General features: G+C 54.1%; 1 protein-coding gene across 1 annotated transcript in view; it reads left to right on the plus strand.

Moving 5' to 3' along the window:
• The first annotated feature begins 228 nt into the window (after positions 1-228).
• GLP1R (glucagon like peptide 1 receptor) overlaps positions 229-25,972 on the plus strand; it is a 36,765-nt gene continuing 11,021 nt past the window's right edge. Inside the window, exons 1-7 of the mRNA XM_027525033.1 lie at positions 229-339; positions 8,774-8,870; positions 9,568-9,675; positions 19,491-19,609; positions 19,943-20,049; positions 23,876-24,029; positions 24,975-25,134. Coding sequence (XP_027380834.1) covers positions 262-339; positions 8,774-8,870; positions 9,568-9,675; positions 19,491-19,609; positions 19,943-20,049; positions 23,876-24,029; positions 24,975-25,134 — 823 coding nt within the window. The 5' untranslated portion in view covers positions 229-261. The remainder of the gene's footprint in view (positions 340-8,773; positions 8,871-9,567; positions 9,676-19,490; positions 19,610-19,942; positions 20,050-23,875; positions 24,030-24,974; positions 25,135-25,972) is intronic.

Genomic DNA, 25,972 nt, shown 5'->3' on the forward strand with positions numbered 1-25,972 from the left:
GGGATGAGGACGGCCCGGCTCCTGCGCGCCCCGAACCCGAGCGCGCCGGCCCGGAGCGCAGTGCCCGGGACCTCCCGCGGGAGAAGGACCGGCCGGGGGGCCTCTGCGGCCCGGGTTGGAAAGCCAGGACCCGCCCGGCCCCTCCTGCGGGCGGGGCGGCCCCGCGCCGGCTCCTCCCCCGCGCCCGCCCGCGCGGCCGGGGCTCAGTGGTGCGCGCCGTGCCGCAGGTGGCAGCGATGGCCCAATGCTGAGCGCCCCGCCATGGCCGGCGCCCCGGGGCCGCTCCGCCTGGCGCTGCTGCTGCTCGGGGCGGTGGGCAGGGCCGGCCCCCGCCCCCAGGTGAGAACCGCGGGCCCCGGGGCGGGGTTGGCGGCGGTGCGGGCTGCGGCGGGCCAGGCGTCCCGGACTTGAGCGAAACTCCGCGGGCGGCGGGGACCCAAGCCTCGGGAGAGCGGGGCCTAGGACAGTGGAGTGCCCCGGGCTGGGTGGCCGAGGTGGGGACTCGGACGGCGGACGGCTCCCCTAGCCCCGGCCAGGCGCCCGTCTTCCTGGCCGCCGGGGCCCCTTGGCCGGGCCACCGGCTGTCCCGCGGCCGCCCTGCGCAGACTTTTGCGCCCGGCATCTCCCCGGACCACTTTCCCAACTCCGTCTCCCCCAAACCCCTACCAGTGGCTCGGCTGCAGCCCGAGCTGCCCTCTCCCACTCTGCCCCAGACCCTTTCCTGCCGTGTCTGTGCCCCAACCCGCCACCGCTCGCCATGGGAGACCCTCCGGGAAGGCAGAGAGACCAGGGTGTGGACCCCCAGCTCCACTCTCTTCCACCAGCAGCCCCCCGGCACAGCCTATGACTCACAGCCCCAGGGACCCTGCAGTGGCAGCTTGCTGTCCTTCCTCCTGACCTCCCAGAGGGAACCTGAGAGCCACATCGGCTCCCCAGCCCCAAGGCAAACACCGAAAAGGCTCCCTGTTCCTCTGGAAGCAGGCAGCACCCTCCACACACACTCATCTGACACCACCAGCTTGACCCCCTTGGTGGTCAGCAAGCACCAGAGCTCATACTGGGATGCTCAGAGACACCTTGGCCTCCCCACGCCCTTGGAGAGCTGACCCCGGGGGACCCCTTGCTGCCTCCAGGCTCCTGGGCTGGGGGCTGTGTCAGCCTGCCTTAGGAGAGGGGAGTTGTCCAGAAACGCTGTGAGACGCTTGAACAGAGAGGAGGTGCAGGCTTGGGTGGCCTGTCCTGTGTCAGGGGGCTGTGTTTCCCTGTGACCTCCCACTCTTACCCCGAGACCTGAAGCTTTGGGGAGGGGACCTGTACAGGCCTTGGAATTTGTTCCAGGTGGGAGGCAGGAGGAGGAGGGGCTTGGGTGAGGGCCGACTCCATCCTTGGTTGAGAATCCAGATGTCGACAGATGCGTCTCCCAGCTAAGGTGCCAGCTCTTCCTCAGCCCCCGTGTTTTTCCGAGACTCATTCCCTCCCTCTCCCTGTTCACCAGCCCAACTCCTGCCCTTGCCGCACAATGGCTTCCCTGGTATGCCTGGGATCTTTCCTGAGCCAGGACTGCAGACTGCTCTGGCTTACCTTTACCTCTTCCCCCTCCTCCTCTCCCCCTCCTCCTCCTCCCCCACTTCTTCCTCCCCCTCCTCCTCCTCCTTGGGCTGGGACAGGGTCGGGGTGGGAGGCTCTGGTGCCTGGTCCCATCCTGCTCCAGGCCAAGTTTGCAGATTAAGCAAAAAAGAGAGGTTGTGGAAGCCACATGTTTTCTCCCCAAAGTTCCTTTGCCCAGAGGAGTGGGGCTTCTTGAACCCCCCCTCTTCTAATCCCCTCATTCTTCAGCCTTTGGCTAAGGGTAAAAGCCCAATATCCTGGGGCCATATCTCTAGACCTAGGGACACAGAGAAGGGCAGAGTGAGCCAGGCTCCGAGCAGAGAAGGGGAGTTTCGGGGGGTGCCCCTGCTTTGAGCATTCCTGGCCCGCGGAGGTCTGAGTGACAAGCTTGGAGGTCAGACTGCAGTAATTGCGACACAACTCATCCTGCGTGTAAGACTCTATAAACACTGGTGGATTTTGCCTTCTATTTTCTGTTCATGAGATCAGCAAGACTAAGTTGCTCCCTCCATGTCCCTGCTGGGGGGATAAATCTCAGAAAAGGAGGGTTCCCTGTATAAAGTGAATCCAGCAGACCAGCAGCAGAGAGGAGAAAGGGGTGCAGGGCTGGGCTGGTGCCTAATACCTGCCCATCCAGGCGGGACTAAAGGGAAAACCGAGTGAGCTACCCACAGTCAGGCTGGCCAGGCTGGAGGGGGTACAGGCAGAGGGGGTGGTCGAATTGACCTCTGAAGAAGGGGACCTAGGCCACTCCATTGTTGCTGGGAAGGACCACCCCCTCCCCTATTCCTTTCCTCCCCAAAACCCCTGTGAGGGAGCTGGTCTACTGAGGGCAAGCCTTTGACACCCAAATTAGAGCCAGCTAAGACCGGGTTCAAATATTCCTGACCATTGCGAACAGAACCTCAGTTTCCTCATCTGTAAATAAGGGTCACGAGCCCTGCCACGTGGGAGTTCTGGAGCAGATTGAGACACTGGCATCCCGTGACGGCAGCTTTAGTCATTCAGGGCCTCTGACCCTCTTGTCCTCGGACATCTGGAAGCCTTCTCCAGGGTGGTGGAAGAGGGCTGGAGGTGGGGGCCCCTCTAGTGAAGGGTGGAGGGAGTCCAGAGGACACCACGGTCAGCGTGCAACTTCATTATTGAGCTGGACTCCCTCCCAGACTCGGACTCCAGTGGGGATCAGAGCAGGAGATACCAAGAAACCACATCCTGCCCTCAGATGCCTGGCTGTGAGGAGAAGTAGGCTCTTCCTTAGTGGAAGGCTGCCCCTGAGTAGGTTCCTCCCTGTGTGTGAGAGATGAGGAGATACAGAGATACACAGAGACAGAGAAGGAGACAGAGACATAAAGAGAGGGACGGGGGAAAGGGGTTGTATGAACCCCTGTTTCTCCTCTGCACTCACGTGACCTTCTGTGACTTCCTGCCTGTGAGTCCGTGTCTGAAACATCTCAGTGTGTCATTGTGTATCTGACGGTGTGCATGTGTGACTCCAAGTGTGATACTGCATCTGTGGGGAGGGGTGTGTGTGTGTGTATGACAGACCTCTTAGAGTGTTAATGGGTGTCTGTCAGTGTGTGTCCGTGTGTGGGTGAGAAATAGTGTGCTTGTGACAGAACGTGTGACTCTTCCTCTGTATCTATGTGTGCGACAGTGTGACTGAGTATATGTCAGCCAAGGGGTCTCTGTGTGTGTACCTGACCATCTGTGTGTTCGTGTGTGGGAGAGAGACTCTGTCATGTCTTAGTGTGTAAGCATGTGCTCCACGGCATGTGTGATAACGTGTGTGGCAGAGTGTCCCTGGGAGGGGTCTGTGCATGTGAGAATGTGTGTATGGTCTTCCCTGCCCTGCCCTTCTGCTCATGCATCTGGAGTCTTTAAGGAAAAAGAAATGGGGCCAAGAGCGCAGGGACCGGCAGCCCATCCCTGCAGATCTCAGAGGCCGTCGGTGATGGCTGAGCTCTGGAAGTCAGGCAGAGAAGATGAGGCCGGGTCCTGCCTTAGGGAAGACGCAGGGCTGCGCCAGCTGGTAGACCCCAGAGTTGTCACCGGAGCCCTCTTTTCCCTCTCCCATTTTCCCCACCTCAGAGGCCCGTCTTTCCTCCTTCCCTTCAGTCAAAAATGTTCCCAGAGAAGGAAAGAATCTGATGCACTTGTTCATACTGAGACATGAAGCTGTAGGAGGAATTCTTCAGGTTAGCAGCCAGTGTTTGGAGGTGTGCCCTCCCAGGGTGTTGGAAAGTCCCTCACCTCGAGAGCAACCACCCGCTCCACGTCCTTCTCTCCCTGCTCTTCCTCCTTAGAACACTGCCCATTCATACAGGGCTGGATAACTCCTAAAGCTTTTCACTACTTTATCTTGCTGGAACTGTCCTGGAATTCTTAGAGAACAGTGATGTGCCCATTTTACAGATGAGGAAATTGAGGCCCGAGAAGGTTAACATTTGTCCCATCAGTCCCACATTAACAGACTACTGGGATTTATGCCCAGGACCTGTGACTGTCTGTCCAGTGCTCCCTCCTGGCCTCTTCGTTCTCACCTCTTGTTTCCTCCCTAAACTCTTCAGTCTGAGAGATGCCCCCTCCTTACTGTGACCTCCACCCCAGGCATTGCCCCCATTTGCCTTCACCCCCATGCAGAGAGTGCCCATAATACCTGGTGAGTCCTGATTCTAAAAACTGCCGGCCTGCCCTCACCCAGGCCCGTCAAGTGCCCCGATCTCCAGCCAGCTCTGCAGCCTGTGAGGGGCAGGGCTTCCATCACTGAATCCTCTCCACCACCCAGCCCCGCAGCCCCTCGTCTCCAGGCCTGGGGCAGGACCTCACATCTAAGGGGGATGAAATGGGGTAGGTGGGGCGGGGCGGGGGTGGGGGGGCGCAGTGGGCAGGGCCAGGCCCCTCCTCGCAGTTCACTGCTTGCTGGAAGGCACGGAGGCTTTGCTATTGGCTACGTTTGCAGCTGGAAGATGCCACGAATTAAGCTGAATGGTCGGTCCTTGGCATGAAAATATGTTAGTTTCCTCCTGCCAGAAGTTTGTTGATCCTAGAAATGAAGGAGGGGTAGGACCCTGACTCCCCAGGAAGCCTGGCTGCCTGGACCACGCTTTGCTTTCTCCCATCAACAGCAGAAATCCAGGACAGCTGTTGTTGACTGAGTTTTCCAAGTACCGGGGCCCTTTAGCATCAACTCACTTAATGCTCATGAGGAGGGAGGGACTATGGTTATTTCCAGTCTGTGCAGGTGTGAGCTCAGGCTGGAAGTTAAAACCCTTGGACAAGGTCAGAAAATCAATATATGAGAGAGCCAGGGTCAGCCCTGGCTCTGCGCCCAAAGCCAGGTCTATTCACGCATCTCCGTGTAACCGTGCTCCCCTGGGCCCCGGGCCTGGCCGCACCGATTAACCTCAGCCTTGTTCCAGGCCAGAGCCTCCCAGCTGCCCCCGGTCCTGAGAAGATTCTGAACAGCGGTCCGTAGCCGTCCTCAGCTTGCTCCCTGGAGCTGTAGTGTCCCCATCTCTGCCGCTTTGTTTCGGCCAGGCCCCCCTGCTGAAATGCCCACCCTCTGCCCTTGCTGGGTCCAATCTCTCCCCACAGATTCCCTGCTTAACCCCCGCTCACAGCTCCCAGAGGGCCCCCTGACCCCCCCAGAACTCTTAGGTCTGCACCAAGTTCTGCCGCAACCTGAGCAGTGTCACCTACCTTCTCTGCTGTGTCCTGAACAGCATTTGTCCCCAACCCACCCCCGAGGAGCCTGCGGATTCTCTCAGGCACGGGCTCTGCCCTCATCTTTGTGTTCCCCATGTCCCTCCGTCAGACCTGCCACCCAGAGCCTGGCACAGTATTACTTCCATAAACACCAGGTGGGGAGAGGCCAGAGGTCTGGTAGTTTGTGTGTTTGACTGGGGAGAGGTGGGGCGGAAGTGAGCAGTATTTGGAGAACTTCAACTGGTGCAGGAAGATGGCAGCGAACCCTGTTGTCAGGAAGCCCTCTATCTGAGGGGGCGACCCAGCCCCTGTTCTCAAGGAGCCCCAGCTTGAGGGGACACATAGCCCCGTCCTCAGGGAGCTCCGTCTGAGGGGAGACACAGCCCTGCCTCAGGGAGCCCCAGTCTGAGGGGAGACACAGCCCCGCCTCAGGGAGCCCCAGTCTGAGGGGAGACACAGCCCTGCCCTTGGGGAGCCCCAGTCTGAGGGGAGACACAGCCCCGCCTCAGGGAGCCCCAGTCTGAGGGGAGACACAGCCCCGCCTCAGGGAGCCCCAGTCTGAGGGGAGACACAGCCCCGCCTCAGGGAGCCCCAGTCTGAGGGGAGACACAGCCCTGCCTCAGGAAACCCCAGTCTGAGGGGAGACACAGCCCTGCCTCAGGGAGCCCCAGTCTGAGGGGAGACACAGCCCTGCCTCAGGGAGCCCCATCTGAGGGGAGACACAGCCCCGCCTCAGGGAGCCCCAGTCTGAGGGGAGACACAGCCCTGCCTCAGGAAACCCCAGTCTGAGGAGGGACACAGCCCTGCCTCAGGGAGCCCCAGTCTGAGAGGAGACAGCCCCGCCTCAGGGAGCGCCAGTCTGAAGATAGTTTCTTGTCCAAAGCTCTGCTCGGAGCAAGTGACAGGGCTGCCTCTGCCTCCAAGTCCCCTGGAGGTTGGTGGCCAGCCTGGCCTTCCTGGTGTTGTCCTTACCCTTTAACCCCACTCCCCACCTCCACCCCCAGACTTCTGGCTTCCATGAGCTTCCTCGTTCTCACTCCCTGGCCCTGACACACCTTCTGCCCCAGTTCCCAGCAGTGACCTTGCTTCCCGCCTGCTTTCCTCCTGGAAAGAGAGATGGAGTGGGATTTCTTCCCAGTCTCCCTGCCCCAACCACCAGCAGCTGCCATTTTCAGGTGCAGGAGGAGAAGGAAAGTGAGTCTGGGGGTTTGATCCACCAGGACTGGCTTTAGTGAAAACTGTTTGGACCCCTCAGTTGTAGCTAAAATCGTGATACTGCCTTTGCTGTTGGGTTTGATTTCTTGTTCTTTTTTTTTTTTAATAACAAATACACTTGACCTTTGCCCTCAGAAGAGGACTGTCTCTTAGGTATCTCCCCCTGTGATCTCAGCACACTTACTCTAAGAGTGCGGCTGGGGCTCAAGCAAGCTTGTTTCGCCCCTTGCCCAGGGCTTCCTAGGCAGCCAGGGATGAGCCCAAGACAACCTATGTCTTTATGGGAAGTGTCTCATAAACCAGCGGTCCCCAACCTCTTTGGTACCAGGAACTGGTTTTGTGGAAGACAGTTTTACCGCGGTGGGGGGATGGTTTTGGGATGACTCAAGCTTCCCAGGTGGCGCTAGTGGTAAAGAAACTGCCTGCCAGTGCAGGAGATATAAGAGATTGGAGTTCTATCCCTGGGTCGGAAAGGCTCCCCTGGAGGAGGGCGCTGCAACCCACTCCAGGATTCTTGCCTGGAGAATCCCATGGACAGAGGATCTTGTCCATAGGGTTGCAAAGAGTCGGACATGACTGAAGCGACTTAACACACCCACAAGTGCATTATATTTATTGTGCACTTTATTTGTATTATTATTACATTAACTCCACCTCAGATCATCAGGCATTAGATCTCAGAAACTGGGGACCCCTGTTACAAACCACAACTCAGCTTAAATCTGGGCAAGATTACCCAGACACCAGATCCAGTGTGCTTAGGGCACCACCAGTCAAGGATGCAAGCTCCCCAAAGGAAGCTGTTTTAATTTCAGCACAAATGCTTATTGTTGTGATTTTAAAAAGTGAAATTTTGTTTTAAATTATGTATAGGTCCTAAATTTTATCCAAGGGGCTCCCTGGTCATTTGTGTGTCTGCAGCCTCTAAGTGAGGAATATTTAGAATCTTCAGCCTGTTCAGGAAAAAATACAAATAAAAAAGAAACATAGTCCCAAGACATATGTAAAGGAAGTACACTACAGTGTCTGGGAATGGATAATTCTCTCTTGGGTGCATCTGCTTGGGTCTGTCTAAAAGCCAGTTGTGTTACCTTATCTGAAAGTGGAGCTTCTTATCCCCCTGCTCACAGATAGGGGGGCCCCTCCCAATGCAGGCCTAATCTCTGTGTCCTGGAACTTTTCTGACCCCTTTACCCCATGTCCTCAAGACTTCTCCTTCTCCAGTTGATAGAGCTGGGCTGGGCTGATGTTTGACCCATGTTGTGCTAGAAGGAGACAGTGCAGGCTTGTGTTGACCTCCCAGATAACATGGTTGCATTTTGTAGGAGGGACATTAGAGCAGGGCCCTTTTTGGCACAAGGGACCGGTTTTGTGGAAGACAGTTTTTCCATGGACCGGGGGTTGGGGGAATGGTTTCAGGATGATTCAGATGTGTTACAATTACTGTGCACTTTATTTCTATTATTACATCAGGTCTACCTCCGATCATCAGGCATCAGGTCCCAGAGGCTGGGGACCCCTGTAGTAGTGGGAAATAGTACCAGGGTCTGCAGCATTGAATCCCACCGCAGCCCACATCATCCACTGCTCCAACAGTCACTGATCTGGGAGGCTCCTGGTCCTAACCTTAGCTCTGCTCCTTGGAGTGCTGTGTGACCTTGACTGAGCCCCTCTCCCACTCTGAGCCTGCGTGTCCCCTTCTAGAATGGTGGATGAAAGTGTGAGAACTTCACAGGCAGGTTGACTGGGCACTGGAAAGGAGCCCGTGGCAGTCACGAACCCCAGGGCCCTCAGGAAATCTCTGCTGGGTGGGGGCAGATGAAACCATGAATGAGACACTCCCCCTCCTTCACTCACCCCAACAGCATCCTTTCAGTAGCCATGGGTTGGACATTTACTACACCTCAAGGTATGCAAGGAGAAGGCACTGGTGACCCACTCTCGTACTCTTGCCTGGAAAATCCCATGGACAGAGGAGCCCGGTAGGCAGCAGTCCATGGGGTCGCACAGAGTCAGACACGACTGATGCGACTTAGCAGCAAGGTATGCTCTGGGAGGCATAAAGATGTAAAAGCATCCACTGGAGCTCCTCATTGCATTGTCACCCCCTTGCAAAGATGGCCAAAGCCTGTGGGGTTTGGGGCCCTAAGATCCCCTAAAGATCAAGAAACCAAGTATGTGGGGGCAGAGGGTAAAATAGACTTGAATTGGACCCAAGGGGCCCCTTTTTCTCTCTTCTCCCCAGGGTGCCACCGTGTCCCTCTCGGAGACCGTGCAGAAATGGCGAGAGTACCGACGCCAATGCCAGCGCTTCCTGACCGAGGCCCCGCCCCCGGCCGCAGGTGAGAGCAGGGGGGCCCCCACCCAGCTCCCCAGAGCCTTCGGAGGCCCCCCAAGCTGGCTTGGCCTCCCTTGCCTCTCTAGGACCCGCATCTGCCCTATGCCTTGGGGTGCAGCCGTGTAGCTGCTGTGCCCCTCTCCAGGGCCCCCCAGGAGCTGACACCAGGCCATTCCGTGCTGTGTCCTCAGCGCCTCCCGGCTTATGCCCGGGCTGAAGGCCCCACTCACGTACTTACAGTAATGAACGTCTAGGGGGCTCGTGTGGGCTGTTTTAAAGAATAGAGGATTGAAGCCAGACAGACCTCTGTTCCTGACCTGTGGTCCTGACCCAGTCACCTGAGGAAGTGATCTCGGGCTGGAGAGGTACCAAGGCGCCGTCCCGGTCACAGGAGGTGTAGAATTTCAGAAAAGGCCATGAAGATTGTTTATTAAGCACTTATTATGCTCTGATATCTTTGCTGCCTACACTATTTGTCCCTGCTCAGCCCTGTGGGCTGGGAAGTCAACCCCATTTTACAGATGAGAAAACAGAGACCTTAAGTACTTGGCTTCAAGTCCCTCTGCTGCTAACTGGTGCCTGTTGGGTGGGAACGTGCTAGGCAGGGAGCTTTCTGCTGGGTAGCCTCCCCAATGGGGAGCGGGGGAAAGCAGAACGCGCCCCAGCCAGGCTCGGACTCAAACGCCTTCCCCCTGCACCAGACCTCTTCTGCAACCGGACCTTTGACGACTATGCCTGCTGGCCGGATGGGTCACCAGGCTCCTTTGTGAATGTCAGCTGCCCCTGGTACCTACCCTGGGCCAGCAGCGGTGAGTCCCCTTCCCCACATGGACCTCCCCTCCCCGATGTCCAGGAGGCTTGGGTGGAGGTGGGGTGGCATAGGGTGCTTGCTGCTTCCTTTGCACTGAGACACCGTCTCCCCACTCCCGGAGGTCTATAGGCCTCCTCATGGTGGTCTGCCTACCTTTCCTTGGGATGGGGAGCGGTAGGGGGAGGTATCAGGTATAACCTGGGCCTGAGGCTTCTACTGGCAGGTGTCTATAGGGAAAGCATGGGCTCTGACTTAAGAAAGAAATGTGAGCACCCGCTTGCATGTAATAATCAGGAAAGGGATCAGGCAGGAACAGTTCCTCGGTACTTGGGGTGGAGTGGTTTGAGGTGTCATTGCTGTGTGTGTGTATGCATGTGTTTGTAGATGCCCCACTTCCCTGGTGGCTCAGATGGTAAAGAATCTGCCTGCAATGCAGGAGAAACAGTTTCAATCCCTGGGTTGGGAAGATCCCCTGGAAAAGGGGATGGCAATCCATTCCTGTATTCTCACCTGGAAAATCCCATGGACAGAGGAGCCTGGAGGGCTGCAGTCCATGGGGTTGCAAAGAGTCGGACACAACTGAGCGACTAACGCTTACCTGATAGTGCCCTGGAGCCACCTCCTGACTTTTCAAGGGATTCATTGCTCAGAGGAACCCAGGCAGTGGTGATTAGGCCTTCCTCTGGCCCTCCCCAGCTCACTCCTGCCTGTAGGGGACACCTTGTGGTGGGAAGGGTGTGATTGGGTAGGTGAGAGGGGCTTTGGGGTGCAGAGACCTACAGAGACTGCAGAGGGAGCTCTGACTGGAGGGGGAGACCATGTGCCCCACCCCCCATCCGCCCCATGTGTCCCAGGAGACAAGCACCCTTGCCTCAGAGAGCTCACAGTCTCAGGAAGGGAGAAAGGATACTGTCTTATAATAGTGATACTTACTCAGTGCCTGCTTTGTGCCCCATCCTGCCCTATAAGGCAAGTATTCGTGTAATCCTTACAATGACCCGCTGTATGTTTGTAATATAGATAGGGGAACTGAGTCCCCAGAAAGTTTACACAGCTCACTCTAGATGATGTGTCAATGGCAGGCCCAGGATTTGAAGGCAGCCTGTGCTCTTAATGACAGTGCATTGAAGGGGCCTGAGACCAAGCAGAAACTGGCCCAGAAGCAGGTGTGAGAGGGAGGTCATGCTGTGGGAAGCTAGTGGGCTTCCTGGAGGAGGCAGCTGCTTAGTGGAACATCTGGGCACCTGGCAGGGCCCGGCGTCAGCTTCAGCTCAGAACATGGAATGGAGGTCAGACGAAGTCCCAGCTGGAGTCCTGAGGACTCTCTCTCCTGCTGTGCCCTCCTGGTATGCCCAACCACCCCGAGGGGCATGCTGAGAGCCTGGGCTGGAAAGAGGCAGGCACCAGGGTGAGACAGAGCGGCCCAGTGCCCTTCATGCAGCTCTTCCATAAGCACTTTATGTACCTACAGTCATTTAATCCTCACAACAACTTTTCAGGGCTCCAAGTACTCTAAGAATACCTCATTTAGTACTCCAATGACCCTCCCCTCTTACAGAGGAGGAAACTGAGGCCCAGAGATGCTAAATGACTTTTCCAAGCTCTCACAGTGAGTGAATAGCAGACCCATGAATCAGCCCAGGAGTCTGGTTCAGATTAAGCGTGTGTCATTTCTGCACCAGGCTTCCTCCAGTGTGCGGGCACATGTGTGTTCCTGTGTGTGTGGGTCTGGGCATGGAGACAGGGGAGCGACCTGAGCCTCTGCTGGCTGGACCACCCCAAAGGAGGGCAGTGAACTGCTTGCCTTCTCCCTGGAGATGAAATCTTATGATTCTGCCTCACACTGTTCCAAGTGGCTGTGTGCGCTTGACTGAACTTCTAAACCTCTCTGTGCCTCTGGACATCATGTGGGAGCGGGGATATAGCCAGGTGATGGGGGTGTTAGGAGGATTTCAAATTCCTAAAAAATGGTTTCTGTCAATTTTTTCCACCCACCTGACTTGTCTTCCCCACTTCCCTCAATACACACAGGTTCCCAGCTCCCCAAAGGTTTGGGACTGGCTGGCTGGCTGGCCCTCTAGACCCCGGGGAGCCAGGCACAGGACAGGGCCCATCACTCAGCACTAAGCCACCCCCAGCTCTGCCTGCTGCTCGCGGCTCCATCCATCACCTTTAATTTTATTTGAGCAGGAAATAGGTCCTGGTGGTGCCCATTTATGAGCGAACATGGTTTTATTGCTTTCTCCATGAAGATAACAGCCACTGCACAGGCCCCCTGCCAGCTTCCACCCCACCGCTCCCCGCCTCACTCCCTTTTTTGACCAAGCTAACTCACTCCCTTTTTTGACCCTTGGGATCAGAGACTCTGCCTCCCTCTCCCCTCTCTCTGAGTTAAGGACCCACAGAGATACCCACCCTGGGTTCCTGCAACATAATCGCTGTCTCTGGCCTGTCCTGGCTGTCCCCTTGGCAGGAGCTGGCACGGGGAGCTTCCCTCACCCCCTCCCAGGGCATGGGAGATGAAGAGGGGGCAGTTCTGAAACTTTCTTGGGCTAATCAAGGGAGTGCCCTAAGTGAAAATGTCATCGTGGGAATTAGGAATGTGAAGAAAAAAGAGGAGCAGATCTTAGTCAATGTCCTGGGAGAAAACACACTCAGCTGGGAATCTCAAAAGAACCCGATAGAGGGACCACTTCAGAGGTTGGTCTGGGTTAACCTGGTGTCTCAGCGGTAAAGAATCTGCCTGTTATGCAGGAGATGCAGGTTCAATCCCTGGATTGGAAAGGTCCCCTAGAGGAGGGCATGGCAGTCCACTCCAGTGTTCTTGCCTAGGAAATCCCATGGACAGAGGAGCCTGGCGGGCTACAGTTCATGGCATCGCAGAGTCAGGCACAACTTAGCAATTAAACAACAACAAGGAACATAAAGCACCAGGACTATAAGAGTGGGAAGCTTAAAAAAAAAAAAAAAAAGAGTGGGAAGCTTTAGTAGCCCTAGGTCCCAGTGGGGCAGGAACAGGGCTGTGGTGCCCTCATGACAGCTGGAGGTCATGAAGATGGAGAGGCCACCAGCAGGACAGGGCCATGGTCACAGAGAGGCAAAAACCGCTGCCAGAACCTCAGAATCAAGGCAGAAAGGGAGCAAGGGAGAAATACCCTAGCCTCTCTTTCCAACTGTCTTCCTACCTCCTGCCAGTGCCTCCCATTAGCTAAACCCAGCAGAGGGCCGGGAGCTCAAGTGATACTGTCCACAGGGGTCAGCCTTCTGGGGTGCAGGGCAGGGCAGAGGAATGAGTGACTCGAGAAATAATTCGAAACAATTACCCAGGGCAGGTCTGGGTTAAGAGCTGGGGATGTCAGTGAGACCTTAGAGGTGTGTGAGTGTGCGGGCTTTGGGGAGAAGGGGTGACTCTCATGGGGCTTGAAGAGGTTGCTCAAGAGCCAGGGAAGTGGTGCCGAGGGAGTCAGAGCCACCTCTTCTGCCTGGGGTGTGGCATTAGGAAGGCTTCCAGAGGGAGGTGTCGTTGGGGCCAAGCCTTAAAGAACAGGTGGATGGAGATGGAGGACGGGGAGGAGGGCCCTCCAGGGTGGAGGATGTTTAGGCACCAGCTCGGAGACGGGGCCGGGACTCAGAACTGTACAGCATCCCAGGGATGCCAGCCGAGTCCTTGAACGCAGACCTCTCTAATTCAGAACCGGGGATTGCACGGAAAGGGTAGGGGCAGGTGAGTCAGGGAAGGAAGGGCTCCCGAGGAGATGCCTTGTGTCCACAAGATTTTCTCTCTGGAAACCAAGAGGCTGGAGTGGCGTCCAAGAGCCTGCTGCCACCTGAGGGCCCTCCAGCAACCTCGCTTCCCAGCCAACAGCTGAGCTGCTTGTTACAAATCATTCCAGTCTCATTAGCTGCACCCTCTCCTGATCCCTACCTGTTTGTGAGCTTGGTTCTAATTATAGGAGAGTCATAAAATGCTTTAAAAATAGCCTATAACTCACAATTCTTGGTAACTCTGACAGGTGCCTCCCTGGAGGAGCTTTCGCAGCAGGCCAGGGTTGCGGAAGGAAGCCGAGGCCCCCTGCTGGTCCTGGAGGGATTTCAGCTGCTGCAGGGTTCTAAATTCCAGCCCAGCCCCAGTGAAGGGCACTCTTTTGAAGAATTGGGGCCAGGGTAGGGGTGGAATTGGGCAGGAGCAGGGCTTTCACTGTGACTGTGTTCTGAAGGCCAGCCAGGCACCCAGGTGGCGCTAGTGGTAAAGAATCCGCCTGCCAGTGCAGGAGACGCAAGAGACATGGGTTCGACCCTAGGTCAGGAAGATCCCCTGGAGAAGGAAATGGCAACCCACTCTTGTATTCTTGCCTGGAAAGTTCCATGGACAGAGGAGCCTGGTGGGCTACAGTCCATGGGGTTGCAAAGAGTTGGACATGATTGAGCGCGCGTGCGCGCACGCGCACACACACACACACAGCTACCAGGCATTTCATGTGCTTTCACTTCTAGTCTTCACACCACCGACCTGGGAAGTTATCATGGTTTCCATTTTACAGATGAGGAAACTGAGACCCAGGGAGGTCTGCCCCAGGTCCCATAGCTGGTTGAGGGCAGAACCAGGATTTGAGCTTGAGGTCTTCCTCTATCCCTTGATGTGAAGCACAGCCCCACACCTGGAGTCCAAGCCGGCCCCTTTAGTTCCAGCCCTGGCTTTGACCCTCATTCCTGCACTCTGGGGAGGTCCTGTGACTGCCGTCTTTGAATCTCGGCATCCCGGCCTGGAAGTTGGGGGCCCAGGCGTCCATGCTGGCCACTGCTGTTGCCAGGGTACAGGAGCTAATGGATTCATGAGCGCCTCTCAACAGCCCTGAGTGCCCGCATCCACGTGGAAGGGCGGCTGTTAGCTTGATTACGGACGCTGCTGCAGTTTCCGGGAGGGGAAGTGTTTAATTGGGGGTTTTATTTCCAGCACCAGGGTCTGACTTAATGAAATATTCCCTAGGCTTCCTGGCTCGTGGCCGGCTGCCTCCTGGTGTTGACAAGACCAGAGCCAAGCTTCTGGTTATGATATACCAGTAGCTCCCGGGCCAGATAAGGCTGGCCTGATAAGCTGGGCTGGGCCCTGACCCACCCCATCTCCAGCCAAGATGGGCGCCTGGGGATCACAGCCGGGCCAGGAACAGTTCTGGCTTTTAATATTTGCTGCTAATGAAGGGTAATTGACAGACGCATTTGCATAGGCTCACTGAGCTTTGCAGGGATGCAGCGATCCCTTGACACTGTGCCAGTGACACATACATCTGTGCACATTCCACCTCCCCACCACCTCCCCACCACCTCCCCATCCTCCCAGTTCGCCCTGAGAAGAGAACCCAGGAATGGCAGGGTGCAGGGGGCCCACACTGCCAAGAGGATCTGCTGGGAAGATGCAGAATGTTGGTGAATCCAGGCCCAGAGGAAGGGCAGAGAAATGGCACAAGGCCGTGGTGGACTGTTAGCAGCGAGTTCGGTGCTGACTCTTGGCCTTTTGGCCTCCAGAGGCAGAGGGCCAGGGGCTGTGATCCTGATTCTGCCACTCCCTGGCTGGATCATCTTGGGCAAGTCACTTGGCCTCTTAGAGGCTCGGTTTCTCCATCTGTAAAATGGGATTCTCGGCGCGTAACCTTGTAAGGTGGTTGTGATGTTCTCAGGTGTCAGGCGTATAGCAGGTGCTCAAAACCTGATTCTGTGACAGTGCAGCCTGCCGAGAGGGCTTGAGAGAGGAAGGAAAGCATCCATTTGTGTGCCTCCTGGCTGCCAGACCCTGTGCCCCTGTGGCGAGTTGAGTGTTATTAGGGTCACACTGCTGTGTCCTGGGTCGGTGGTACTTCCATGGTTTTGGCTCCACTGCTGGGTCCTCTCCCTTGCCTGGCCCCTCTGCCTCCTCACCTCTCCCCACTTCCTCCCATCTAAACGGGCCTCCAGAGAAGGCTCTGACACCAGTCTCACACCCTGTAGAATCAGCCCAGATCTCCATCAGTGCTGTGGGGTCATTACCCCTGAAGGCTGGTGTTGCTGTCATATCAGATGACTCAACCCCTGGGGAAGAATTCTAGGCACTCACGCAGCAGATCAAAGAGACGTCCGGGGGCTCATCCAGTCGCTTAAAATCAGACCTGATGCCTCCCCTTCTCTGCCTTTTTCCTTTTTTGATTTGTTCATCCTGTGTCGGGGGCTTCTCCTGCCGAGGGAAGTCCCACCATTTGATTTTTCAGGCTTTTGTTTCTCTTCCCCGGGGACGTCTCTTAAAATGCAGGTTCTTCTAGAAGCTGTGATGCCAAAAGCTGACTTAGCCCCACGGTATTACCAGATACTTTGTCTCCTAAATCAGGACCCTGCTCAGGGTCTCTGAAGAGCAGTGGGAGAAAGGAGAGTGAGCTGCAAGCTGGGGACTGGCTCAGGGGACCAGGGTCCCACTGACAGGCCCTAAAGGTGACTGACCATGTAAGCGGAGGGTTGCCCCAGCCCTTAAAGTGAAGATGTCGGGCATACGACAGCAGTGGGTGGCTTGACGGTTTGTGAACTAGGAAATGCAGCCCCGGCCTCCATGGCGCGTCCCTCCTGGGCCCTGGTGGGTGGACCTGGGCTGGTGATGCTGCTGTCAGGCATGCGTGTTAATTAGCCCCCTGCGCAGACCTGTCCTTACTGCTGCCTCACCTGGAAACTTCTGAGCAGCCGCTGCCACCCAGGGCCTCCCTCTCTCCCTCACGCTGAGCCTTCTTCCCACACCTGGGGAATCTGGTCTTTAAAATCTTTTTTCCTTTAGAATTAAAGAAATATTTATTTTTGGCTGTGTTGAGTCTTAGTTGTGGCATATGGGCTCAGCAGTTGTGGTACAGAGGCTTAGTTGCTCCCCGGCACATGGGATCTTCCTGGACCAGGGGTTGAACCTGTGTCCCCTGCATTGGTAGGCGGATTCTTAACCACTGGACCACCAGGGAAGTCTTTTCAGTCTTTTAAAACTTGTTCTGGCCCCTAGTCCCCTCCTTGACACCCCCCGCCCCCGGTGCAAAATCTCTCCCCGCTTTTGTCCCTGGTCTCCTGGCCCTGGGGTCAGACTTATATTTCCTCTCAGACACAAGTAAGCCCCTATCACTGTGACCTCATTGCAAACTTGGGGCCACCAGCCAACCCACTCCCTGGATGGTGGACACTGAGGCCTTCCAGGGCAGTTGCTCCAGCACCAGATGCCCAGGCAGGGTGTGAGGGGCACAGGGACACCCTGCCCTCAATTCTGCTGGGCCTGTGTGTGACCTCTCTTCTTCACATTGATGTTATTGCTTTCTAAGCACCTTCTTCTTTCTGTGAGAGTCTTGATTCTCTGAAGTCAGGCACTGTGCTTCCTTCCTCTCTCAGACAGGGAGCTCCTGGAGGACAGGGGCTCCCCATTCAGACTGGGAGGTCTCCGAGGACAGCCTCTGTCTCCGGCTACTTGGAGTTACTTGAAGGGAGGAGCCAGTTCTCCCCCTCTTTGAACAGAGGGTCTCTAAGGACTGTATCTCTGCCGTTAGCTATGTTTTCCTTTAAATCAGGTGATCTTTGACAATAGGACTGGGTCTCCTCCATCAGGTTAGAACTTCCTGAGGACGGGGCTGTGTCTCCCCTCAGACTGCTGCTCCGTAGGCCAGGGCTGTGTCTCCCCTCAGACTGGGGCTCCCTGAGGCAGGGCTGTGTTTCCCCTCAGACTGGGGCTCCCTGAGGAGGGGCTGTGTCTCCCCTCAGACTGGGGCTCCCCAAGGGCAGGGCTGTGTCTCCTCTCAGACTGGGGCTCCCTGGGGCGGGGCTGTGTCTCCCCTCAGACTGGGGCTCCCTGAGGCGGGGCTGTGTCTCCCCTCAGACTGGGGCTCCCTGAGGCGGGGCTGTGTCTCCCCTCAGACTGGGGCTCCCTGAGGGCAGGGCTGTGTCTCCCCTCAGACTGGGGCTCCCTGAGGATGGGGCTGTGTTTCCCGTCAGACTGGGGGTCCCTGAGGGCAGGGCTGTGTCTCCCCTCAGACTGGGGCTCCCTGAGGCAGGGCTATGTCTCCCCTCAGACTGGGGCTCCCTGAGGCAGGGCTGTGTCTCCCCTCAGACTGGGGCTCCCTGAGGCAGGGCTGTGTCTCCCCTCAGACTGGGGCTCCCTGAGGCGGGGCTGTGTCTCCCTTCAGACTGGGGCTCCCTCAGGGAAGGGGTGTGTCTCTTTCTCTCAGGAGCTCTGTGGCCACTTTATAGCTGAGGTCTACTTTGCCCAAGGAGGTGGCCCTGAGTTCCAAGAATCAGAAATCTCAGGGATGGCTGTGGGTCTGCCAAGGCCATAGCTCATCAGCACTGAGCCTTGTCTGAGTGAGATTTGAGGCAGGGACATGGAAATGGTGTGTTCAGTTCAGTCGCTCAGTTGTGTCCGACTCTTTGCGACCCATGGACTGCAGCACGCCAGGCCTCCCTATCCATCACCAACTCCCAGAGTTTACCCAAACTCATGTCCATTGAGTCGGTGATGCCATCCAACCATCTCATTCTCTGTCATCCCCTTCTCCTCCTGCCTTCAATCTTTTACAGCATCATGGTCTTTTCAAATGAGTCAGTTCTTCGCATCAGGTGGCCAAAGTATTGGAGTTTAAGCTTTAGCATCAGTCCTTCCAATGAATATTCAGGACTGATTTCCTTTAGGATGGACTGGTTTGATCTCCTTGCAGTCCAAGGGACTCTCAAGAGTCTTCTCCAACACCACAGTTCAAAAGCATCAATTCTTCGGCGCTCAGCTTTCTTTATACTCCAACTCTCACATCCATACATGACTACTGGAAAAACCATAGCCTTGACTAGACAGACTTTTGTTGGCAAAGTAATGTCTCTGCTTTTTAATATGCTGACTAGGTTGGTCATACTTTCTTCCAAGGAGTAAGTGTCTTTGAATTTCATGGCTACAGTCACCATCTGCAGTGATTTTGGAGCCCCCCCAAATAAAGTCTGTCACAGTTTCTGCTGTTTCCCCATCTATTTGCCATAAAGTGATGGGACCAGATGCCATGATCTTAGTTTTCTGAATGTTGAGCTTTAAGCCAACTTTTTCACTCTCCTCTTTCACTTTCATCAAGAGGCTCTTTAGTTCATCTTCACTTAATGCCATAAGGGTGGTGTCATCTGCGTATCTGAGGTTATTGATATTTCTCCTGGCAATCTTGATTCTAGCTTGTGCTTCATCCAGTCCAACAGTTCTCATGATGTACTCTGAATATAAGTTAAATAAGCAGGGTGACAATATACAGCCTTGATGTACTCCTTTCCCGATTTGGAACCAGTCTGTTGATTCCATCTCCAGTTCTAACTGTTGCTTCCTGACCTACATACAGGTTTCTCAGGAGGCAGGTCAGGTTGTCTGGTATTCCCATCTCTTTCAGAATTTTCAGCAGTTGATTGTGATCCACACAGTCAAAGGCTTTGGCATAGTCAATAAAGCAGAAGTAGATGTTTTTCTGGAACTCTCTTGCTTTTTCAATGATCCAACAGATGTTGGCAATTTGATCTCTGGTTCCTCTGCCTTGGAAATGGTGTGGCCTTATCTCAAAAGTGTGGGTTCATCAAACTGCATTCCAGGGTGGCTAAGAGGAAAGGCTGAGGCAGGGCCTGGGCAGGTCCCCTTTGTGACCTTTTCTGTTCCTGGGTGAAACGGACACGTGGCAGGAGAGGAAGACCCGAGCGTGTGTGTGTGTGTGTGTGTGTGTGTGGAGGGGTCACAGGGTCGACCCCCAGGTGGGGAGGGGGCGAGGCAGGTGGCCTCGGGCCGAGGCTCACCCCGTGTCTCCGCCCCAGTGCTGCAGGGTCATGTCTACCGGTTCTGCACCGCGGACGGCCTGTGGCTGCATAAAGACAACTCAAGCCTGCCCTGGAGGGACCTGTCCGAGTGTGAGGATTCCAAGCGAGGGGACCGCGTGAGTTGAGGAGGCGAGGGAGGGGGCAGCAGGGGGCCAACTTCATGGGAGCAGGGACCTGGGCCATCTGGCGGGTAGGTCTGTCTCCACCTGCCCACCCCTCTGCCTCTGGGGCTTTGCTCACCACACCTTCTGGACACAGGTGGTGTGTGTTCACATCTCTGGCCTTAGAACAAGGTCCTTGAAATCCGGGGACCGTTACCATAGGTGATTCCCTTCCTCAGTTCCGGGATCCCAGTGGGGCTGAGTTTCCCCATCCCCCCGGGTAAGCAGGCTGTGAGAGAGGAGGGTCGTGGGCGCCCCCTGTATGCCCTGTCCCCTGTGTGCACACAGAGCTCCCCGGAGCAGCAGCTCCTGTCTCTTTATATCATCTACACGGTGGGCTACGCGCTCTCCTTCTCTGCGCTGGTCATCGCCTCGGCCATCCTCCTGGGCTTCAGGTAAGGGGGCTGCTTCCGCCTGACCCGTCGCTCTGTCCCCATATAGAGGAGGGGGCACCAAACTGAAGTGACAGCATAGCAGGGTCCTCTCCTAAGAGATGTCCAGCGAGGCCACACCGTAGACTCTGAGGTTGAAAACAGAGCCCACAGCACTGTGTACTTAAGCTAATCTATACCGTGTACATGTATGCATGTAATAATAAAAAAAAAAAGGAAAAGCAGACACATGCACACATGCCGGAGGCCTTCACGGTGGATAATGGGAGGAGAGGAGGTCCTCTCCCGTGAGCCTATGTCTCAAATGAGGGGGAGTTCAGTATGATTTTAGGAGACCTCAGCGGGTTAGCGATTCTGCTCTCTGGAGTTTGTCAGCTCCCGTGGAAAATTTCTTCCCCAGGTCTACCCATTCCTTTCAGAGTACCAGGCCCTTCCCACGCCCTCTGCACTGATGGCGGTAGGCCAGGAGGGCCAGGTTCAAGGGCAGGAGGAATTCTGAGGGCTGGGAACTCAGGACACCAGCCAGCAGGAGCAGGAGAGGCGACATTCCTCCTGCGTCCCCATGGCTTCTGGCACAGTCAGGGCTGGGCACACAGTCAGTGCGCCGTAAATACATTCACTCAAGAATAGTCTCCCCTTTTATTAGGAAACGTTTAGAGATCTGAAAATACAGTGTCTGGGACTGTAATCACCTGTGCACACACACCCCGAAGCCCAGGAACTAGAGCCCAGTGGCAAGGTTAAGTTTCTCAGGATCACCCTTCCTCCCCACCAGAGGGAACTCCTCTGTGGCTGCTTATAATTCTGATGCCTCTCTCTATACTTTTATTGCATTTCTAAGTATCTATAAAACCATATAGCATGGATCTTGCGTACCTTTAATGGCATGTTGGGCATCAGTGTTATTTTTGGCCTGATGTTGTATTTTTGTGAGGTTCATTCACAAATGATACAGGTGGTTCTGTTTCATTCATTTGAACCATCACTCCATTGTATGATATATTGCAGTTTATTTGTTGTCCTTTTACTGGACATTTGAGGCATTTCTCTCTTCTTCTTTTCTCAATTATAAACATTGCTAAGATGAACATGCTTACCCATGACCCCCTGTGCGTGGCTCCAGGGGCACATGCCTCTGAGTAGAAGTGCCTGGTCTGAATACGACGTGCTGCTGCAAATGTATTAGGTGTTGTGAAGTTGTTTTCCAAAGTGGTCAGGCCCGTTTGCCCTCTTACTGGTAATATATGAGAGTTCCCTTGGCTTAACATCCTCACCAATATTTCCTATTTTTCAGACTTAATTGTTGCTAATCTGAAGTGTGTGAAGTATTTCATTATGATTTTAATTTGCATATCACTGATTCCTAGAGAGATCTACCAGACTTTTTATGTTTCATTCTGTGAATTGCTTGTTCATATCCTTGGCTTACTTTTTTATTGGCTGATTTGGCTTTTTCTTTTGATTTTAGGCATTCCTTAAATATTATGGATAATAATCCAGGATATGTTGTCTCAGCCTGTGGTTTATTTTTTCACTTACTCTATGGTGCCTTAATAATTTTACAGGAATGGAATATATCAATGTATCTGATTCTACTGATAAATAAAAGTCTTAATTTTAATAGAATGAAATATATGAAGTATCTAATTCTGTTGATAAACATAATTCATGAGTGTTATCAATTAATAAAAATGCATTTTTCCAATTGATAAAAAAAATTATCAAATTTTTCCCCCAAAGGCCAAATTTCTTTATGGTCTTAAGAAATCTTTCCTTATCCTAGCATCATAAGTTTTACACATCCCTTATGGCTCTTTGGTGAACCTGGAATTTATTTTTGTCTATAGTGAAAATAAGAGATTTAATTTCATTTTTCCACATATGCATATAGTTAATTGCATCAGGACCACTTATGGATAGCCCCCTTTCCACCCCTGGCTTCTGCTGCATGGCAAGCCTTATCTACACCTGGGTGGATCTCTGTCATCTGGATTGTTTTCCATTGGGCTACTTACCTGTCCCTTTGTTGATAACCACAGTGCCTTAACTACTTAGATTCATTCGAAAATCTTATTTTTTTACAGCAGGGGCCCTACATTGTGATTCTTTAGGAGTGTCTGTTCTTGGCCCTTGGCTCTTCTTTTTAAAAAAAATTAATGTAATTTATTTTTACCACATTGCATACCATGTGGGATTTTAGTTTCCCCAACCAGGGATTGAACTCATGTCCCATGCATTTGAACCACAGAGTCTTAATCACTGGACTGCCAGGGAAGTCCCCTTGACTCTCTTTATAAGTTTTGGTTTTTTTAACTCTTCATTTTATATTGGAGCATAATTGATTAACAGAACTTATTTACAAAAGAGAAACAGGCTCACAGACTTAGAGCACTTATGGTTACCAGGGAGGAAGGGTGGGATAGTTAGGGAGTTTGGGATTGACGTGTACACACTGCTATATTTAAAACGGATAACTGGGACTTCCCTGGTGGTCCAGTGGTTAAGACTCCGTTCTTCTAATGCAGGGGGCCCTGGTTTGATCCCTGGTTGGGGAATTAAGATCCTACATACCATACATCATGGCCAGAAAAATAAAAATAAATAAACAAAATGGATATCCAACAAGGACCTACTGTATAACACATGGAACTCTGTTCAATATTCTATAACAACCTAATTGGGAAAAGAATTTGAAAAAGAACAGATACATGAAATGCATAGCTGAATCGCTTTGTTCTTCTTTATAAGTTTTTAAAAATTCCATCAAAAGAAAAACCAACACTGTTGGAATTTTTATTAGAGTGAATTGAATTTATTGGTTAATGTGAAGAGAATCAACACTTTCAAGATAGGGCCTCTATCCATGAATCTGGTGACTCTTCCATTAATTTGAGTCTTCTTTAATTATTTTAAGCAAGCTTTACCTGTGTGCTCCATAGAAATTGTGCCATCTTCTGTTAGATTTATTTCCAGGTACTAATTTAAAATAGTGCAAATGAATTTTTAAATTTACTTTTAAATTGTTTATTGCTGACGTACATAAACATACATATCAGCAACCTTATTGAATAAACTCTGATTAGTTCTAATACTTTGTGTGTTGATTCTCTTGGATTTCCTGTGAAGATCATCTATAAACAGTGACAATTTTGTGTCTTTATTTCCAATTCTTATCCATTTTTCCCCTTGCCCTCTTACAGTGGCTAGGATTTGTAGTACAAAGTTGAGTAGATGTGATATAAGTAGACCTTACAGCTAGATAATCCTTATTTTGTTCCTGATTTAAAGGGAATCTTTTTAAAATTTCTCAGTTAAGAATGAGGTTGGCTGCTTGTTTGGCTGGACAGCCCTTATTGGGTAAAGAAGTGTCCTCATGTTTTCCGTTTGTTTTTACACAAAAGGATATTGAAGTTGTATCCAGTACTTTTTGAATTCCTGCCACGTGCTTAGCCCCAATCTGTCACTGTAAGGCAGCCTGGAGGCATGTTAGACATGGGCTGTCATCAGGAAGCCAAGCAAGTCCCCAGTGGGAAAAGTGGTCTTCCTACAGATCGCTTGGGTTACACGTGACTTTGTAGAAGGGAAGATGCTGCAGAAAAAAGGATAGAATGTAGATGAGGGTGGGTTGGCAGTCACCACACCGCTGAAGGCTTCATGGATAGGCAGGACGTGAAATCCAAAGGATTTTCAAGATTATGGGAAATGAGGGCATCTTGGAGGAAGAAAGACAGGAGCATAGTCCCAGGGACCGACACATGCCTGAGAACCAGGGCTCATGGAGCAGAATTGTCAGTCATCGTGCCAGGGAAGGTCCTGCTTTCTCCCGCAGACACCTGCACTGTACCCGGAACTACATCCATCTGAACCTCTTTGCATCCTTCATCCTCCGAGCACTGTCCGTCTTCATCAAGGACACGGTCCTCAAGTGGATGTACAGCACAGCCGCCCAGCAGCATCAGTGGGACGGGCTCCTCTCCTACCAGGTATGTGGTGTGTCCAGGGAGGGATTGGGGAGGGTGGATGATCTGTGAAGGGCAGGCTTCCCTACCCCACTGAGGCCTGGCACAGAGGAAGGCAAGAGCTGCTCTGACCTGGTCGTCAGGAAGCCCTCAGTCTGATGAGAGAGGCGGTCCATCCTGAGGAGCCCGCAGTCTGATGGGAGAGGCTGTCCACCCCAGGGAACCCCAAGTCCCATCTGATGGGAGAGGCAGTGCACCCTGGGGAGCCCCCAGTCTGATGGGAGAGGCTGTCCACCCCAGGGAATCCCAAGTCCCATCTGATGGGAGAGGTGGTCCATCCTGAGGAGCCCGCAGTCTGATGGGAGAGGCTGTCCACCCCAGGGAACCCCAAGTCCCATCTGATGGGAGAGGCAGTGCACCCTGGGGAGCCCCCAGTCTGATGGGAGAGGCTGTCCACCCCAGGGAACCCCAAGTCCCATCTGATGGGAGAGGCTGTCCACCCTGGGAAGCCCCCAGTCTGACGGGAGAGGCTGTCCACTCTGCAGAGTCCCCCGGTCCAGTCTGATGGGAGAGGCAGTGCACCCTGGGGAGCTTCTAGTCTGAGGAGGGAGACTGCCCTGCCCAAAGAGAGGGTACCGTTTGACTCCGGGGAGTGGTTTTTGGAAACAGACCTGGGTTTGAATTCCAGTTCTACCACTTACTCGTTTGCAGGCATAAGTTATTTACTTCTCTGAACTTCAGTTTTCTCACCCGTATGGGGAAAATTAGTTTCCTTCCTCCAGGATAGTGAGGACCCCATGAGCTAGATAGAGCAGGTCAGGGTCTTAGCACTGGTCCGGGCGGGAAGGTGTCAGCTGTGTCATCCTGCATTTGCTCTGGCAGGATAGCAGCTGGGGCGGGACCAGGAGAGGGGTCAAGAGAGGCAGGGGCCAAGCTGTTGTCCCCTGGGGACCCTTCCTCTGCCCCTAGGAGTCTCTGGGCTGTCGCCTGGTGTTCCTGCTCATGCAGTACTGCGTGGCAGCCAACTACTACTGGCTCCTGGTGGAGGGGGTGTACCTGTACTCGCTGCTGGCCCTGTCCGTCTTCTCCGAGCAGCGTGTCTTCAGGCTCTACCTGAGCATTGGCTGGGGTAAGGCCCGCCGCCCTTCATCTCACCCCTACCCCGACTGAGCGCAGCGGGTGGGAGACCCTGATCCCTCTTGGAGCTGCTGCCTTCAGGCTACCCAGGGGGCCACCCGGTACGGGGTGGGGCCCCCTTGGAGAACCCCCTTCTGGGCACAGGACTTGCTGCCGATGGTACTGTCAAGTCATCGTCCAGCCTCTCTGCCTTTGCGTGACTCTCCCCCCTTAAAGGAAGCAGAGGCCTTCACCTCTCTGGCCAAATACACGACACACACCATTGGCCGTCATGGTACCAGTCTCAAAGATCCTGGCCCCTAAGACCCTTGGGGGACAGAGCCCCACACCCAGTCCTGGGCACCCCAGCCCTGAGGGAAATAGACAGTCCTGGGTCTCAGGGTGGGGGTCCCTGGGTGTGGGGCTGAGGCGCGTGGCTCTGTCACTTGACGAAGAAGACGAGAGCTTTGAGCTGAGTGAGAGAGTGGGAGAGGGTCAGCCGGAAGCCAGCTGAGCAAAGGGTAGACCCCGGAAGTGCCTGGAGCCCAGCTGGAAATGTTCTAGCCAAAAAAGTTTGCCAAGAACCACTGTGTCTTTTTTTTTTGCTGGAACATTTCTGGTTGTGCTTCTGCCTCTCTCCACATGGGATTCCAATGAGAATGGTGTGGGGTGGGGCAGGGCTGAGGCACCCATCCTAGCAGCACCCCCTACTAGCCTCCACCCCCGACCTCCACCCTCTACCCCAGAAACAGATGCAACAACACTTCCTTTGGAGGGGCCCTCGGGCACCCACCTGGGATGGAGCCAGGAGTGGGCAGGCCTCTGGGCCTCTCACACCAGAATGGGACGCA

This window comes from Bos indicus x Bos taurus, chromosome 23 (genome assembly GCF_003369695.1).
Source record: "Bos indicus x Bos taurus breed Angus x Brahman F1 hybrid chromosome 23, Bos_hybrid_MaternalHap_v2.0, whole genome shotgun sequence".
Taxonomy (NCBI): domain Eukaryota; kingdom Metazoa; phylum Chordata; class Mammalia; order Artiodactyla; family Bovidae; genus Bos; species Bos indicus x Bos taurus.